Source organism: Corvus hawaiiensis, chromosome 22 (assembly GCF_020740725.1).
Source record: "Corvus hawaiiensis isolate bCorHaw1 chromosome 22, bCorHaw1.pri.cur, whole genome shotgun sequence".
Lineage (NCBI taxonomy): Eukaryota > Metazoa > Chordata > Aves > Passeriformes > Corvidae > Corvus > Corvus hawaiiensis.
In genome coordinates this window covers 2,722,871-2,740,109 of record NC_063234.1, presented here as the reverse complement: position 1 = coordinate 2,740,109, position 17,239 = coordinate 2,722,871, and the positions used below count along the sequence as shown (strand labels likewise).

The 17,239-nt window shown below is 50.9% G+C and overlaps 1 protein-coding gene across 1 annotated transcript in view; it reads right to left on the bottom strand.

Annotated features, from left to right (window-relative positions):
• Positions 1-13,038, bottom strand: part of SKI (SKI proto-oncogene) — a 101,993-nt gene extending 88,955 nt beyond the window's left edge. The window contains exons 1-2 of the mRNA XM_048326197.1: positions 11,942-13,038; positions 10,913-11,834 (exon numbers count right to left, since the gene is read on the bottom strand). Coding sequence (XP_048182154.1) covers positions 10,913-11,824 — 912 coding nt within the window. The 5' untranslated portion in view covers positions 11,825-11,834; positions 11,942-13,038. The remainder of the gene's footprint in view (positions 1-10,912; positions 11,835-11,941) is intronic.
• Between the last annotated feature and the right edge of the window lie 4,201 nt (positions 13,039-17,239).

The following is a 17,239-nucleotide window of genomic DNA, read 5'->3' as shown; positions in this document are numbered from 1 at the left end:
AAAGAGAACACTGCGATTCTTTGGTAGCAGTTTGTGTCCCATGGACTCAGTTTGTGATTTAAAGAGTGGAGAGTCCTCTGGGTCACAGAATTAGAAGCTGCTGTCAGGAAAAAAACGAGTCAGTTGTGCACCACAGCATGGAAATACAGGTGAGGCAATAATCCCCATGAGGGAATGCGGTGGAAAGTGAGCCCACAGCTCCCACTCCAGCTCCTCCCCACTGTCCCAGTACCTCTGCGGAGTGACTGGGACAGAGACGTGGAACATTCTCCATCCCCAGCTCCGAACTGCTCAACCCCAACTAAAGCGAAGCGTGACGATCTCTACAAATGCAAATGGCCCAAATGCCAAGACTAACATTTCTAAAACCTAATTCAACTCTTTCATTTCTTAGCTGCAGGCCCTTTGCTGCCACTCCTTTTTTCCACCCAAACAAAAGACTAAAGGGATGACTCAAAGCAACTTGAATTTCAAGCTAAAGCCACAAAGCACTGAATGCCTCATCTTTAACATTAAACAGGTGTGCAGATGATATTCTTTCAAGCCTCATCACAGCTAGGTTAATTGCCAAAAAACTGCAAAAAGACCAAATTTACTTAAAAGACACATGAGTAAGTTAATGCTACAAATAATGAAGAAAGTCATACAACAAATACAAGCAAAGAGTAGTTAAGGCACTGCCAACTCCTTCTACTCCTTTTTCCCCTCAAAATTACTGATTTACTTTTATTTTGTATTCACAATTTTATATAATAAAAGTATAAAACCATATAATAATAAAAATATAATTTAATTTTTTCCTTCAGAACTCAGTAGTCTTCAATACAATACCTTTGCTCTAGAATCAACAGGGCAAAAGAAAGATCAATGAATCCATTATAAAAAAAGATTGTCACAGAAATGTTTTTAGAAATAAAGGTTTTAGAAAAGGAGTATCTAATTTGCAGGCTGTGAGGGCCAAGACCTTTGAGCAGTAGTTCTGCATATTCACTGATAGGAAAAGAGAGCACTTTACTCCACTTTTATCCCTGTCTGTCACTAAATATGGCCCAAAGGTTATTTGGCTCCCCTGGTTTTACAAAAAACTCCACTGTTGTGGTAAGAAAAGGGCAAAAAGCCAAATGAAAGTAAATCTTTGGCTATATTAGTGCAAGGACTCATTGCATGCCCTGTTTCTTATTAGTGACTGAATGGGAACAAAGAAATATCAATGATGGACCTGATGCTGCAGTCTGTGCTCCTCTGAGGCTGATTTACTTCTCCCAGCAGCTCTGCACCACTCTAAACACAGTTATTTCAAAGGAATATTTCTAAATTATACCAGCATGGGTGAGATAATTCACTGAATAAACTGGAACTGCCAGTGGGGAGTTAAGAATGGCAATTTTTTTTTTTTTGGATGACTGTTATCCTTTCAACTCAGATAAGTTTTCCAACTGTGGAATGATGGTGCTTCAGAAAAGCCTCTTTGACATATAATTCACAATAACAGAAGTGTAAGTCTGAAATCCACTACATCAATGAAGGTTACCAAAATCAAACCATACTTTAGCCTTAATATTGTGCATTTTCTGCCTTTTTTAGTCCATTACTCTTTATAAAAGCTATAAAACTTATTTTACTGCTATGAAGAGGTAAACCTGAACAATCTTGAGGAATTTGTAGGGTGAAAAAATATCGAACCTAGAAAAATTTAATAGTTAGTTTTTTAATTATTGAAAGTAATTCACTGCTTCTAACTGGTACTACTGCAACTTCTGTCTCAGTAAGCAGCAGGATGCCTGTGCAACCTGTGTTTTTTACTACTCAGCAGAATTAATTTTGTGAGCTCGATCCTGGAAACAGCAGCTCCCAGCACCATGAGTGCAGCACTCCAGCATTCCACAGGGATGGAAAGAGAATGACTCTCCCAATGCCAGTGGAACTGCAGGAACAGCTCTCCAGACCTGTGCACCCTCTGGAATGGGTACAGGTGCCAGGACTCAGTCACACAAAGAGCCTCCCACAGAAATTCACACTGAAACAAGAAGTTGTTTCACCCTCTTCAAGTTCAATAAACACTCTTGACTGCAGTGCTTTCTTCTCCTGGGACACAAACTTTGATTTTGCTCAAGGGCAGCAGGAACTTCCTTAATAAATGGTCAAAGAATACCAAGAGCAGCATTACAGAGGCATTTCAGACTTTTTAATGGTAATAAAGGCAACGACTTCTTACACAGCACTCAAGTGTCTCTAGACAAGGTGGCGATCAGTGGCTGGACTCCAGGACCCCAGAGGTCTTTTCCAGCCTCAATGATTGCATGATTCCCTGAAATCCAACAACTGAAAGAAAACACTACAGCAGATATGCATCAACAGTGCTGCAGAGCCCAGAAGGATGTCCCACATGAGTGCCTGGCTGATCTACCTGGACAAAAATCACCACCTGTAACACAGGTAATGTGGGAAGTGGAGGGGGTAGAGGACTTAATAAAAATGCAGGATATGACAGTGAAAAGATATGAAATGGTTTTTCTTCCAACCCCAACAGATGTTGTTCAATTAAGGATGCAAATAAATCACCCTCTGCATTGCAAGTCAGAAAACACACACATAAAAGCTTTCTAAATACATTTCAGTTTAAACTTGCATAATTCTCCCAGTGGAGAAATCATCTTCAACTTATGTAATCCTTAGAAAGAGACATTATTACATACAATTCTGTGCCACTAAGAAACAAGGAAGACATATCTAGAAAAGAGGTGCACCCACACACGATTAATTATATGGGTGTGGAGGGAACAGAGGGGAAGAGCTGGAACAGGGATGCAGAGCCCCGAGTCTGCTGTTTCCACAGAGACTGAGCTGTGAGAGAGCTCCAGGGGCTGCTCCCCTTTCACCAGTCAGAACTGTCTGTTATACTTAACCCAGACTTCCGAACACTTGATATCCTGTCTGCTATTTCAATGCCCTTACTCAATGTTTCAGACAGACATTACACAAACTGGCTGGTGAAAAGAGTTGAGAAACCAAGAAGCAATCCAAGTCAATGACCTTATTCTATAAAACGATACCACTGAGTGAACAGCGGGCGAGGAACAAAGCACAGGGTACCGCGGCCCCCAAATCCATCACTGAAGTCTTCCCCAGGAAAAGACAAGCACCAGGCTCTACCTTATCTTGTTGATATTGCTGCTGTCTTTTAATCCTTATAGCCTGAGCAGTCCTTGTGCTTCCAGTGGCACTGATTCTCATACCAAAACACAAACAGCTTCCATTTTTTCTTCAAGAAAAAAGAAAAAAAATCTACAGAAAACCAAACATAAAAGTCCCATTTTCTACAAAGCATGTGCAAAGGTAACTGTACTGAAATCAATAAACAACAAAGCCAGAGCCTACGTTATTGATTAGCTACTTTGCTGTTTACCTCCAGCATACAGAATGATGCTGCAATTTTTACATACCCATAGAATCTCCAGCCTCGGGTACATTTTCCCTGACTCTTTAAACAGGACTGTTAGAACAAGACTGCCTGAGTTAGGACGGCAGGACCTGCCTCATTTCACAGCACATATGTCTCTGCAGCTTATCAGGCTGTGTTAATATGCATCCACTGCTCGGAGAAGCCCAATCTTACATGATAGCAACCAAACCATAGATGGAGGCGATGATAAGAGCTCCACACATGGGAATTCCCATTGGCTCCCAGAGAGCTCTGTCCATCACACACTGACAGGATCAGAGCTCGAATTAGTATCAGTGTTTTCGTCACCTCATCCAACCAAAAGTCAAAGTAAAATCGTTATCTCAGTGCAGAGGGGCCAGTCTCTATCAGCCAGCAGGAGTCCCCAACGCCAAGGAAAGCTGCACACCCCATGAACTGCGTCAGATTTAACTCTGAGGCCAAGCTTACGGTCCTTGAATTTGCATCAGCAAAAAAGGCTGATCCTTATCCCAACCTTAGACATATTTCTTCATTGTTAAAAAAACAAACAAACAAAAAAGGACAATACAGGAAGAGAAGATCTCTGTGGTAGATCTCTACCACAACCTTAAAACCAAATCTTGCATGTAGTGACCAACAGACAAAACCCCTTCAGTCTGAAGCCAGCTCTCAGTTGCCCCATTCAGTGAGGTCCACCAGGATCAGAGCACCAAATGTCTACTAAACCAAATCCTCATTAATGAGCAAAATGAAAATACTTCAAGTAGCAGAACTACAGGGTCTCAGAGTCAGCACAGTCCTGTAAATACCAGCTAAGGCCATTAACTTGGTGAAGCCACTCTGCCTCAGCACTGGGACATTCTGGTTCAGAGTCTGTCCCTGGTCTCTGCCACTACTGCCAGTCAACACACAGGAAGGAGTCTATTACACAGAGTCTGCTGTGGTTTGTGGGTGAACTGGTTCCAATTACTGTGGGCTGATTGCTTGAGTGGGAGCTGTAGAACCGGCTCCAAAGCCCCAAACCTTCGGATTAACCTCTGGTGCTCCAGAAGATACGGAGCAGGTGATTTCAGTAATGATTTGAGTCTGAATCTCTATGCTGACAATGAAATGTAAGGCATACAAGACTGCACAAGGTGTAAAGGAGGAGGGAAGGGACCAGAGCACATCTTTTCAGAGCAAACCTGCTTCTTTGAAATTATTTTCCAAGAATATACACTGCCTGTATTAGAGACAGAGAGTGGAATGGCATTAAAAAACTGGTGCTGATTTATTAATTCATAATACACATTACCCAGATACACAAAACATATGCAAAGTAGATATTATCTAATAAAATGTGTCATTAGCACACATGCTTTAATTGACAGACTTCAAACAAAAACATGCTATATTCCTACATTTTAAAGTAATGCTTCCTGTATGTGAAGATTAATTTGAATTAAGTGCTCTACGGCCACTCAGCTAAAATAGATCAGCCTAGTAATTGATGGGATTCTATCAGTAGATTCTCCACAATCCAGTATAAGTCATTTTTGTCTTATTTTTTCCAAGATCCTCCTATTGGTTTTGCTGTAACTCTTCCACGACAGTTCCCTCTTAAGTAAGAATTACAGTGTCAAGTCCAAAGTGTGCTTTAAAATAAAACCAAAACAACCAAACCAAGCCAAATATTTTTTAGAAAAAAAACCTCTGTCTTAATACTTCACACATGGAGACACAGCTCCTCATGTGATGGCAAAGCAGTCTGGCCAGCTGAGTCAGCAATGTGAGTTCAATCACCAGTGATCCCCAGTAAGAGCCAGCCCACTCCTTACGGCACTGGGGACATTCAAACCCTTCGCTTCGGTGAAATTACTCTGCCGGCAGATGAACCTAAGGTGAGTTTTCAGTGAGACTGGACACTGCATCTCTGTAGACACCCAATGCCTGTGGCTCTGGAGCCCCCCTGCTCTGGCAGTGCTGGTGCTGGGGGTGCAGATAAGGAACGAGAGGCTCCAGCCCAGGGCTGCTGCGCTGCCCGGACACGCTTGGAGCAGCCTGGCGCAGACGCCTCCAGATGCTTTTACAACACCGATCCAAAGGCGCCTCTCAGCAAGTGCAAACACACCCTCCCGGGTCAGCCAGCCCCAGCCAGCGATAACTGGGCTCTCAGCCTGCCAGGGACCAGGTGTCGGGCTCCCAGCACATCCAAAAAATAAGCGGTGTTTACACGCATCTTCAAAGCACACTACTGTTTGGGCAGAACACACGCCCAAGCCTGAAACCACAGAAATGGAGAGGCAAGCGAGACAGCCCAGACAATGGAGGGAGAGGCAGAGGTTTAAATATTTTAGGCAGCGATTTTCAAAAGCAGAGATTGCATATAATTCCCTCCCTAATTCAAGAGAACTGACTTGAGGAACTTAGGAACTCTTCTGCAGCAAGAGAGAGCCATGGTTGACTCAACACCATTAGATCATTCACAGCACGCTCTTTGTCCAACACACATGCACGTACCTGCTGCTTTGTTCTCGATCTACAACATCTGTAGAACTGTTTGCACGGTTGAGAAAAACTGCTGATGTTTGCTTAAACACTGACAATCTCCCCAGGTACATGGGATTTCATTCAGGCTGGTGTCACTTTTGAAGTCCAACTTTTAAGCTGTAAAAGGCTTCTTAACCGAGCTACTGCCCCAAGACGTCAATGTTTTTGTTTTAGGGACTTCTAAATTTTTACTGGAGCATCTCTAAAACAATTCTTGGACATCAAGTAGAAAACAGGACTTCAATATTCTATGGGAAAACAACTGAACCCTCAGTTCTCAGGCAAAAATTTTCCAACAGTATTTCTTGTGTCAGTTTGCATCAAGAATAAATCCATCCTGCAGTCTGAACACCACTGCCAGGGAATAAACTCAGAACCTCTCTGCTACACCCACCATAGGATATACCCTATTAACACATAAAGGTTACTACTGCCAGGAGGCAGGACTTTAGGATAAGACACACATTCCAGCCCTACTCCTGCAGCCTTTCAGGTGGCCATAAAGCACAGCACAGCAACCACTGGGCAGCACCTAAAAGCCCACGTCCTCCCTCCAGCCGCGCCAGCGCCGCGCCGCTCCACTCGCAGCAATTTGGGTTCTTTGATTCGGCTGCACACTTGACCTGGCTAAACCTTCCTCCAGCTGAGCGAGCTGCATGTTGTGGCAGCACTGGGTTGGGAGGCATTGTGAAATAAAGTGGGAGGCCTCATGTGCTCATTTGTGTGTCAGTACCCAGAATGCTGCTTCTGGCTTCCAGCTACTTCATAGAAGTGCTGCTGGGACTTGAACCGTGGGAACACGGCAGCACTGGGTGTGTGGGTGTGCTCACACGCGTGCAAGGACAGCTCTGGCTCTCCTGGGCCCTGCTCACAGCCAGTCCTGCTCAGGGCACAGATGTCTGGCACACAGGTGGGGAATCTCAAAGCGCTGTGAAATGTTGCTCGGTTCAGCATTAGAGAAAAAAGGTTAGAAACAGACACAGTCAAACCCACCCTCCTCTTCTGGAAATAGCAACCAACAAAGCCTTCAGGGCTGCGTCTGAATTAATTCTGTGCGAGTGGAGCATCCTGATGTGAGGCAAGCAGGGAGCTGTCTGTCACACGGGAGAGGAGAGCAGCGCCACAGACACACTGAAGCCACATCAGTCCCACAGGAGAACATGCACCAGGCACCAGAGGCTGAGCCCAAGAAAAAGGCTTTGGCACTGATGGTGGATATCTAGGACCCTGTTTTGCAACCCCATCAGGTTATTCACATTTTTAATTTCTAGAAATACCCCAGAATGTAATGGTTGTGCTGCATGCCAGTAATGGTGGATGAAATGAGACAGGTAGGGAAACAGGACACCTACACAAGTAAAAGCCGTGTTGGTGCAGAGAGAAAGCAAAGCACAACAAACCCTGCATGGGAAGGTGGAACACCCCGTGAAGGATACAAAATAAGTAAAACGGAGAAGTTATAGGGCTCAAGAAAAGAAAGAGCATTGGGAAGTGGCAGGAAGGTGAAAGACCTTATGGACAGTCAATTACTCATCCAAGCATGAACAAGGAGGATATAAAAACGAAAATTTTAAAAGAGAGTAAAGGATAGTGACTGAGGCCTTTATGGTCCCTGCTCTAGTGGGGGGGCTCCAGCTGTCACAACTCCCTCCAGCTTTTGGTTAAGACCCTTTGCTGGCTTCACACAGGTCTAGACAAAGGATTCTTCTGCAAGTTGCAAGACCAGGCAACAGGAGTCTTGTTCAACCAACACCGCTGACCGAGAGATGAGACCTCTGCAGCTACACATCCATCTCCTGGTACAGACGGATGGATATGCACTACAGATACTCGATGTACAGAGAAATATGCACTGGGAATGAAATATCTAGGAAAAACTACACCTTGTAGCAAAGCTTTAAAACCACGCCAAGGAAAAAAAAGGAAAAGGGAAACAAAAAAAAAGAGAGGAAAAAAAGGCAGTTCTGCCACTACGCTGAATCTGCATCAGGGGCTTGTGCCAACCCAGCTCCTCCATTTAAGTCAGACCCTTAAAAGGCAGAGCTGTGCTGGCAGAAATCTCCAGACCTCATCACAGAAACCTCATGGAGACACATGAAAAGGTCAAAACACTCACTGCTGCTTAAACAGCCATAAAATTGGTCATATGCATCCCATGCTACCAACATACTGCCAGAACCCCAGGGCAAACACACCACACAACACAATGCGTGTACACACAGAGAGAAATAAATAAATTGAGAAACTGAAAAAATAAGGCCACTCCTGAAAGCAGAAAACCCAATATCTGACACAGCAGCTTATGGCACGCCACGCACAGGAACACCTCTGTATGAAACAGAACAAAGCAAAGCTGAGATCTACATCAAAAAGGAAGCCCACCACAAAGACACATGTGCTTCACCCTTTCATCCCCGGAGACAGCCAGAGCCCCACAGACACACAAAACCCACACAGGATTTAACACACATGGAATGGGACCATCCTGTCATTTCCTCACTAGGCATCTAAACTTTACTCCAATGTTACCTGCCCCTGGCCACAGCCTACCAATCTTAGAGCCTGATTAAATCTCTCCATAATTATCCACACACACTGCTACAACACAAATGACCTTAGCATATGATATCCGTTGGCTAAGCCCAATGGAAAAAGACTTCAGGAAAAGGAAGGATAAGTGTACAAAACACTGCCAGCACTGTCAGGGTCTCCTCAGGACTGCACTGGTTCAATTAGAAGCATCCCGAAGGCAGCTCAAAAGCCTTGAAACTTAATATGAGATAAAACATTCTGTTTTCTCTACCCCATCGTCTGAGCAGACACCACTCTATTCTTCCCCACCTCACCCCTTGCCACCTTCCAAATGAATTTATGCAGGAGACTTAGCATTTCACCATGATGGATTTCTGGCAAAATTTTGCAAAAAATAGATGGCCACCATTTCCTCACAGAATTTTTGGCGTTCACTATTAGATAACTTTAACTCACTCTTGCAAGAAGTGCTGCGCTCCAGGCAGATTTTGGAGGGTGAGGGAAGAGTGCTTCTCATATTCTGAACTAGGACCTATGAAAGGGTCCCCAAAAAAACTGAGGCACAGCCAAGGTTTAGTAACCTTTTCTTGTTCTTGTCCTGCAGCCTCGCCTGGGGTGTTGGATAAATGATGCAGCTGAAGAGAACACTGAAAAAGCCTTGCAAGAAAAGGAAAGTACTCCTCTACTAACATTCATTTTAATTAAACTCTGGAAAAGACCAAGTCAGGGGCACAAGACCTTTCTACAACAAGAATGTGGAGGTTTTTTAATTTTACTTCCCAAACGAAGCATGCCCTAGGAAATTCCTTTCCCAGCATGAAAAATGTTTCCAGTTTGAGAGCCATATTCTCCTCTCACATCCATGTAGATCTATCCCACCATTCCATCTCAGCACATGACTGACGGAGAATAGACAAGCCATTAAAAACACATCCACCTCCAACCACGGGGATAATGTGCCTCATTACAGCCCAGCTTTGTCACAGCGTCCTGACACTCCGGGGAGGAAAAGGAGGGGTGAAGACAAGGACTGAGCCGGGGGCCAGGAGAGAAACTGGAACTGGAAAAGTGAGACTCTGCTTCCTAATCCAGAAGCATGGAGCCCAGTCAGATGGGCTCACTAGGCCTCCTAGGCTGGTTGTGGAATTACTGTACTGTTTGCACAGCATATTTAAAAAAAAAAAAATCTGGGTTTTGGTTGGGTATTTTTGTTGCACTTTTTTAGAAATAAAAGCTCTACCTTAGTCAGAGTGCGTGGCTGACCCTTTAAACAGGTATTTGGTAAGTTAATTGAGATTTTTCACCGTGGGCTTTAAATACCGCTTCTCTTTTCCAGGCTTGTGTACTGCCCTTCCACTCCAGACATAAAAACCCAAAGTTTGGAAATCTCTGACAATGAGGCAGAGCCCAAGCAACAAACCTGCAGGGGAAAACTCGGGAGGCAGGAGTTTGCTTTCCCCTTGCACCGGGGGGAAGGAGCAGGAAGCAGAATTGCTCATCCCCAGCCAGTTGCACCATCGCCAGGAGCCAGACAGACATCCCGCTGTCTGGGAGTCCTCAAGGCCTTGTGGCACTGCTGCCCATGGAGCAGGACCGGTGCCAGATGCCAAGGCAGCCTCCCACCCACACACCAGGGATTCTGGGATCTAAAGGCAGCTCAGACTGAAAGAAAAACAAGCGACACCTAAAAAAAAAAATGTGCTTTAGCTGTCTGGCTCAGCACAGCACGGCATGGAATACCTTAAGGAGCTGCTGCAGCTGGCCCTAGACAGAGTCATTTGCTGGATGTATACATAATCCAATATACAAAAGCCTGTCTGCTGGGGAAATTTAGGCTCCACAGGGATACTCTAAAAGCAGGGACTTCTCCATTCACGTTCCGCACTCTTCATCTGAAAACCAGTAACCTGCACTACCGGCACGATTCTTTTCTTAACAGGCACATTTTATTTCCATACAACCATTTAGAGCATTAACCCCCACCTCCATCCCTGGCGACACTCAATCGACCAGAAGAGTGCACGGACTTGTGTCTGGAGCCATCAGTACCTGCTCCTTTTTTCTGGCTTCTCCCTTGTCTTGACCCCTGAGTGAAGAAGCCCTTAAGAGCCGAACTCACGCACTTCCAGATAAAGTCTGGGGCAGGGTGATGGGCTTCAAAGACCAGGGTCCACGTATAGTAAAATATACAAATACACATACGTAATTTAAACAAACTCCAAACACCGTGCTCAGAACACAACCAGAGAAATAAATGTGCCATCTCAAGCGCTGCTGCTCCACAGCAACACACACACGGGGAGAATGGAGAACACGATTAAAATTGCTAAATGACTCCAAGGAAAAGCAGCTGGCAACAATTTGGGTATATCGATAAATGTTACCGAAATCCCCCCCGCCCCCTTTAAAATTACAGGCGCCACTTACCCGGGGGGCTTTCCTCTTGTATTTGTTGTTATAGTCAAATTTTTCTTTCATTTCATCTAAGAGCTGGCCCAGTCTAGCTTTCTCCTCTTTCCCAGTATAATCCTGGCTGAGGAGGATATAGGATCTCCAGTTTGCAGAGTCAAAGCCCCAGTGGCAAGTCCTGTTTTCCAGCGATTTGTGAGAGTGAACCACAAATTTGTGAGGTGGGTACATGAGCCTGCAGTCCAAGCACTGGATGCAGGCTGCGCTGGGGTTACTGTAAAGCTCTGGCACCAGGAGTCCCTTACACTTCCCAAAGCACTCATGATACACCTTGAAGCTCTTCTCCGTGAGCTCCAGCTCAATTGTGCTAGAGAATTCCTTCTTGCAGTGGGGAGGATAGGTGCCACCATAAAGCAAAGCGTTACAAAGCCTCTCAGCATCAGTTTTCGTGATGAGCCCGCAGGAAGGAGCGGAGAAGGGCAGGATGCCCATGACTTTGAGGATTTCCAGCTGGTCAGCAGTGCATCTGGAGCAGTAAATATGTAGCTCATCACACACCGAATTAATCTGCTGCAGGGAGAAGTCCCTGAGCACCGAGTTCAGGATCTGGGGCAAGCAAAGCCGCTTCTCTCCGCCCACCACGAAGCAGGAGATGGTTTCCCCTTCCAGGATGGTCTCGCACCTCTCTGTGGATCTGTCCGAGGGCATGAAGAAGGGACCAGGCATGACCGGAGGAGGCTGGATCGGGGGCAGATGCAGTACAGGTTCCGCTGGGTCTTTGCCATTGTCTTTCTTATACATCTCCTGTGCCCATCGTGCTGAGAAAGCAGCAGGGCCACCCAGGGAGCTCATAGAGCTCAGATGAAACTGTTCCAAGGTCTTCTGCAGTCCTGGATGAGGCTGGAAGCTGCTTCTACTTACAGTCTCCATTTTTTAGTTTCTATTCCCAAAACAAACAGCAAAAATCCCCAATTATCTTCCACCCTGGTGCAAATCCACTTAAGGGATTTTTTTAAGGAAAAATATGAACAAAATAAAACAACCCACCCTTGTGTTTTTCCTCCTTTTCACTCAGCAATCCACTAACGGAGAGGAAATAAATCCTTTTGTATGCGTGTCTCTCTCTTCTTTCTTTTCTCTTGGTTCGCGTTACAATTTCAAACCCTCCAAGTCTCCAAGCTGCCCCGATGGAGCACAGAATCACGGCAAAAAGAGGTCTTCATCCGAGCACTCACCCCCTCAGCCAACCCCCAGGCAAACCAATCCCTCCTCCCACACCTCCAACACACACTCACTCACACACACACACACACCACCCACAGAAACACAAAAAGTCTGTGCCACGCTCCGAGCACCCGGGGCTCAAATATGTTCTGGCGGCTGCTGCTTCTCTGCAGTGATCTCCCTTCTGTCCATATCCACCGAGGGAAGGCGCGGGGGAGGAAAGTAAAAAGCAGGAGGAGGCAGAACGCTCGGTCTGTGGAAGGAACAACGCAGGAGAAAAGGCCCAAATCTCCGGCACTGCCGAAGCGGCGCGGGGGCTCCGCACGGGCGAAGAGCGGCTCCGCTGCCCCTCGTGGTCCCTCTGCTCGGCCTGGGAGGGCTCCTCGGCTCTCGGTTCGCCTTCCTTCCCTTATTTCTGCCGGTGCTCTCGTTGTGCCGTGGGGAGCCGCGGTGAGAGCGCACACATCCTCCCAGCTCCTCTTTCCAGCAGTGACTGAGAGTGCCTGAGAGCTGAGCTAATGCAGGCGGGCTCAGCCTCCCGCCCTCCGCCTCCCCCCCTCTGTTTGTTGGTGTCTGCCTCAGTCATTGAATCCCGGCCAAGAATGTGACCAACTCCCCGGGCCGGGCTCTTCCAGGAACAGCGCCCGCCTCCCCCCTCGCGCTGCGCCCAGACCGGCCGGGATGTGCCGGGATCGGCCGAGCCGAGCCGAGCCCGGCCGAGCTGAGCACAACCGAGCTGATCCGAGCCCAGCTGAGTCCAGCCGAACTGAGCTGGGATGTGCCGTGTCCAGCCGAACAGAACCGTGCCGAGCCGAACCGAGCTGTGCCGAACAGAACCGAACCGAGTCGAACCAAGCCGAGCCGAGCTGTGCTGATGATGCCGAGCCGTGCCGAGCTCAGCCGAACCGAGACGAGCCGAGCCGAGCCGAACTGCTGCACGGGCGGGCGCGCGGCGCGGCCCCGGCGGCAGCGCCGGCGAGGGAGGGAGGGAGCGGGGGTGGAGGATAAACTGCTGGGTTCACGGACCGCCGCGCCGCCAAGGAGGGGCGGTAGGGCGAGGGCTTTTTCCCTCTCGCCGCTGGATTTCTGGCAGCGGTGAAATGGAGCAGGCTCACGGAGCGGCGCTGGTCGCGCTCGCACGGGCACGGAGCGTGTGTGAGCACTCACAGCGCCCTGCCCGGCGTCAACTGCGGGCACACGCCCCGCGCCGACAGCAATCACAGGCGTGAGAGCGCGACTGATGGGCGACAACCGCGCGGGACGAGAGCGCATCCTCGGGGCGCCACGGGGCACCGGAGCCCCGAACCCACCGAGCGCTACAGGCGAGCGACACGCGTGTGCTCCCCTGTCCCGGCGCACGTGTGCTCCCTTGCTCCGACATACATGTGCTTCCCTGTCCCGACACACATGTGTTCCCCGCTCCCGGCACACGTCACACGCTCCTTCCATCCACAGGCGACGCTTAACGCGGGGAAGGAGCGAGAGGCGCAACCGCAGCGCGGGTGGACAGAGGTTGGGGGCTGCCCGAGCCCTCGCTGGAGCAGGAAGGCAGAGGCAGCACTAAGGCCACGCTGGTGGCACACGGGCGGGTCGGCTCCTGGGCTCGCACCCAACCCGCGGGGCTGGGGCTGTCCGGTGTGTCCGGGGCTGTCCGGTGTGTCCGGGCTGTCCGGTGTGTCCGGGCTGTCCGGGGGCACCAAGCGCCCCCCGCACGCCGGGGACGGGCGCCCTCTACCGACCGACGAGAGATCACCGCGACCGCCCCGCGCAATCGCCGCCGGGGCACGGACACCACTGACCACTGCCCAGGGCACGGACACCACTGACCGCTGCCCAGGGCACGGACACCCACTGCCCAGGGCACGGACACCCACTGACCGCTGCCCAGGGCACGGACACCACTGACCACTGCCCAGGGCACGGACACCACTGACCGCTGCCCAGGGCATGGACACCACTGACCACTGCCCAGGGCATGAACACCACTGACCGCTGCCCAGGGCACGGACACCACTGACCACTGCCCAGGGCACGAACACCACTGACCACTGCCCAGGGCACGGACACCACTGACCGCTGCCCAGGGCACGGACACCCACTGCCCAGGGCATAGACACCACTGCCCAGGGCACGGACACCCACTGCCCAGGGCATAGACACACAGTGCCCAGGGCATGGACACACACTGCCCAGGGCACGGACACCCACTGCCCAGGGCATGGACACACACTGCCCAGGGCATAGACACACAGTGCCCAGGGCATGGACACACACTGCCCAAGGCATGGACACCACTGCCCAGGGCATGGACACACAGTGCCCAGGGCATGGACACACACTGCCCAGGGCATGGACACACAGTGCCCAGGGCACAGACACACAGTGCCCAGGGCACAGACACCACTGCCCAGGGCATAGACACACAGTGCCCAGGGCATGGACACACAGTGCCCAAGGCATGGACACCCACTGCCCAAGGCATGGACACCACTGCCCAGGGCATGGACACACATTGCCCAGGGCATGGACACCCACTGCCCAAGGCATGGACACCACTGCCCAGGGCATAGACACACAGTGCCCAGGGCATGGACACACAGTGCCCAGGGCATGGACACCCACTGCCCAAGGCATGGACACCACTGCCCAGGGCACAGACACACACTGCCCAGGGCATAGACACACATTGCCCAGGGCACGGACACCCACTGCCCAGGGCATAGACACACATTGCCCAGGGCATGGACACACAGTGCCCAGGGCATGGACACCACTGCCCAGGGCATGGACACACAGTGCCCAGGGCATAGACACCACTGCCCAGGGCATAGACACACATTGCCCAGGGCATGGACACACAGTGCCCAGGGCATAGACACCACTGCCCAGGGCATGGACACACAGTGCCCAGGGCATAGACACCCACTGCCCAGGGCATGGACACCCACTGCCCAGGGCATAGACACACATTGCCCAGGGCATGGACACACAGTGCCCAGGGCACAGACACACAGTGCCCAGGGCATGGACACACAGTGCCCAGGGCATAGACACACATTGCCCAGGGCATGGACACCCACTGCCCAAGGCATAGACACACACTGCCCAGGGCATAGACACACAGTGCCCAGGGCACAGACACCCACTGCCCAGGGCATAGACACACATTGCCCAGGGCATAGACACACATTGCCCAGGGCACAGACACCCACTGCCCAGGGCATAGACACACATTGCCCAGGGCATAGACACACATTGCCCAGGGCATGGACACACAGTGCCCAGGGCATGGACACCACTGCCCAGGGCATGGACACACATTGCCCAGGGCATGGACACCACTGCCCAGGGCATGGACACCACTGCCCAGGGCATAGACACACATTGCCCAGGGCACAGACACACATTGCCCAGGGCATGGACACACAGTGCCCAGGGCATGGACACCACTGCCCAGGGCATGGACACACACTGCCCAGGGCATGGACACCACTGCCCAGGGCATGGACACCCACTGCCCAAGGCATGGACACCACTGCCCAGGGCACAGACACACACTGCCCAGGGCATAGACACACACTGCCCAGGGCATAGACACACAGTGCCCAGGGCACGGACACCCACTGCCCAGGGCATGGACACACAGTGCCCAGGGCATGGACACCACTGCCCAGGGCATGGACACACACTGCCCAGGGCATAGACACCACTGCCCAGGGCATGGACACACACTGCCCAGGGCATAGACACACACTGCCCAGGGCATAGACACACATTGCCCAGGGCATAGACACCACTGCCCAGGGCATGGACACCACTGCCCAGGGCATGGACACACACTGCCCAGGGCATGGACACCACTGCCCAGGGCATGGACACACACTGCCCAGGGCATGGACACACACTGCCCAGGGCATGGACACCCACTGCCCAAGGCATGGACACCACTGCCCAGGGCACAGACACACACTGCCCAGGGCATAGACACACACTGCCCAGGGCATAGACACACAGTGCCCAGGGCACGGACACCCACTGCCCAGGGCATAGACACACATTGCCCAGGGCATGGACACACAGTGCCCAGGGCATAGACACCACTGCCCAGGGCATGGACACACAGTGCCCAGGGCATAGACACACAGTGCCCAGGGCACAGACACACAGTGCCCAGGGCATGGACACACACTGCCCAGGGCATAGACACCACTGCCCAGGGCATAGACACACAGTGCCCAGGGCACAGACACACAGTGCCCAGGGCATGGACACACACTGCCCAAGGCATAGACACCACTGCCCAGGGCATAGACACCACTGCCCAGGGCATAGACACCCACTGCCCAGGGCACAGACACACACTGCCCAGGGCATAGACACACAGTGCCCAGGGCATAGACACCCACTGCCCAGGGCACAGACACACACTGCCCAGGGCATGGACACACATTGCCCAGGGCATGGACACCCACTGCCCAAGGCATGGACACCACTGCCCAGGGCATAGACACACACTGCCCAGGGCATAGACACCCACTGCCCAGGGCACAGACACCCACTGCCCAGGGCATAGACACACAGTGCCCAGGGCACAGACACACAGTGCCCAGGGCACAGACACCCACTGCCCAGGGCATAGACACACATTGCCCAGGGCATGGACACACAGTGCCCAGGGCATGGACACCACTGCCCAGGGCATGGACACACATTGCCCAGGGCATGGACACCACTGCCCAGGGCATGGACACACACTGCCCAGGGCATAGACACACACTGCCCAGGGCATAGACACACATTGCCCAGGGCACAGACACACAGTGCCCAGGGCATAGACACACAGTGCCCAGGGCATAGACACCACTGCCCAGGGCATAGACACCACTGCCCAGGGCATGGACACCACTGCCCAGGGCATAGACACCACTGCCCAGGGCATAGACATCCACTGCCCAGGGCATAGACACCACTGCCCAGGGCATGGACACACACTGCCCAGGGCATGGACACCCATGGAGCACAGCATGGACACCCAATGACCAGGCACGGGCACCCAGCAGCACTGCCAACTCCATTATGGATTTATTATTCAAATCAGGAGTGAGATGCTCTTACTTTCTA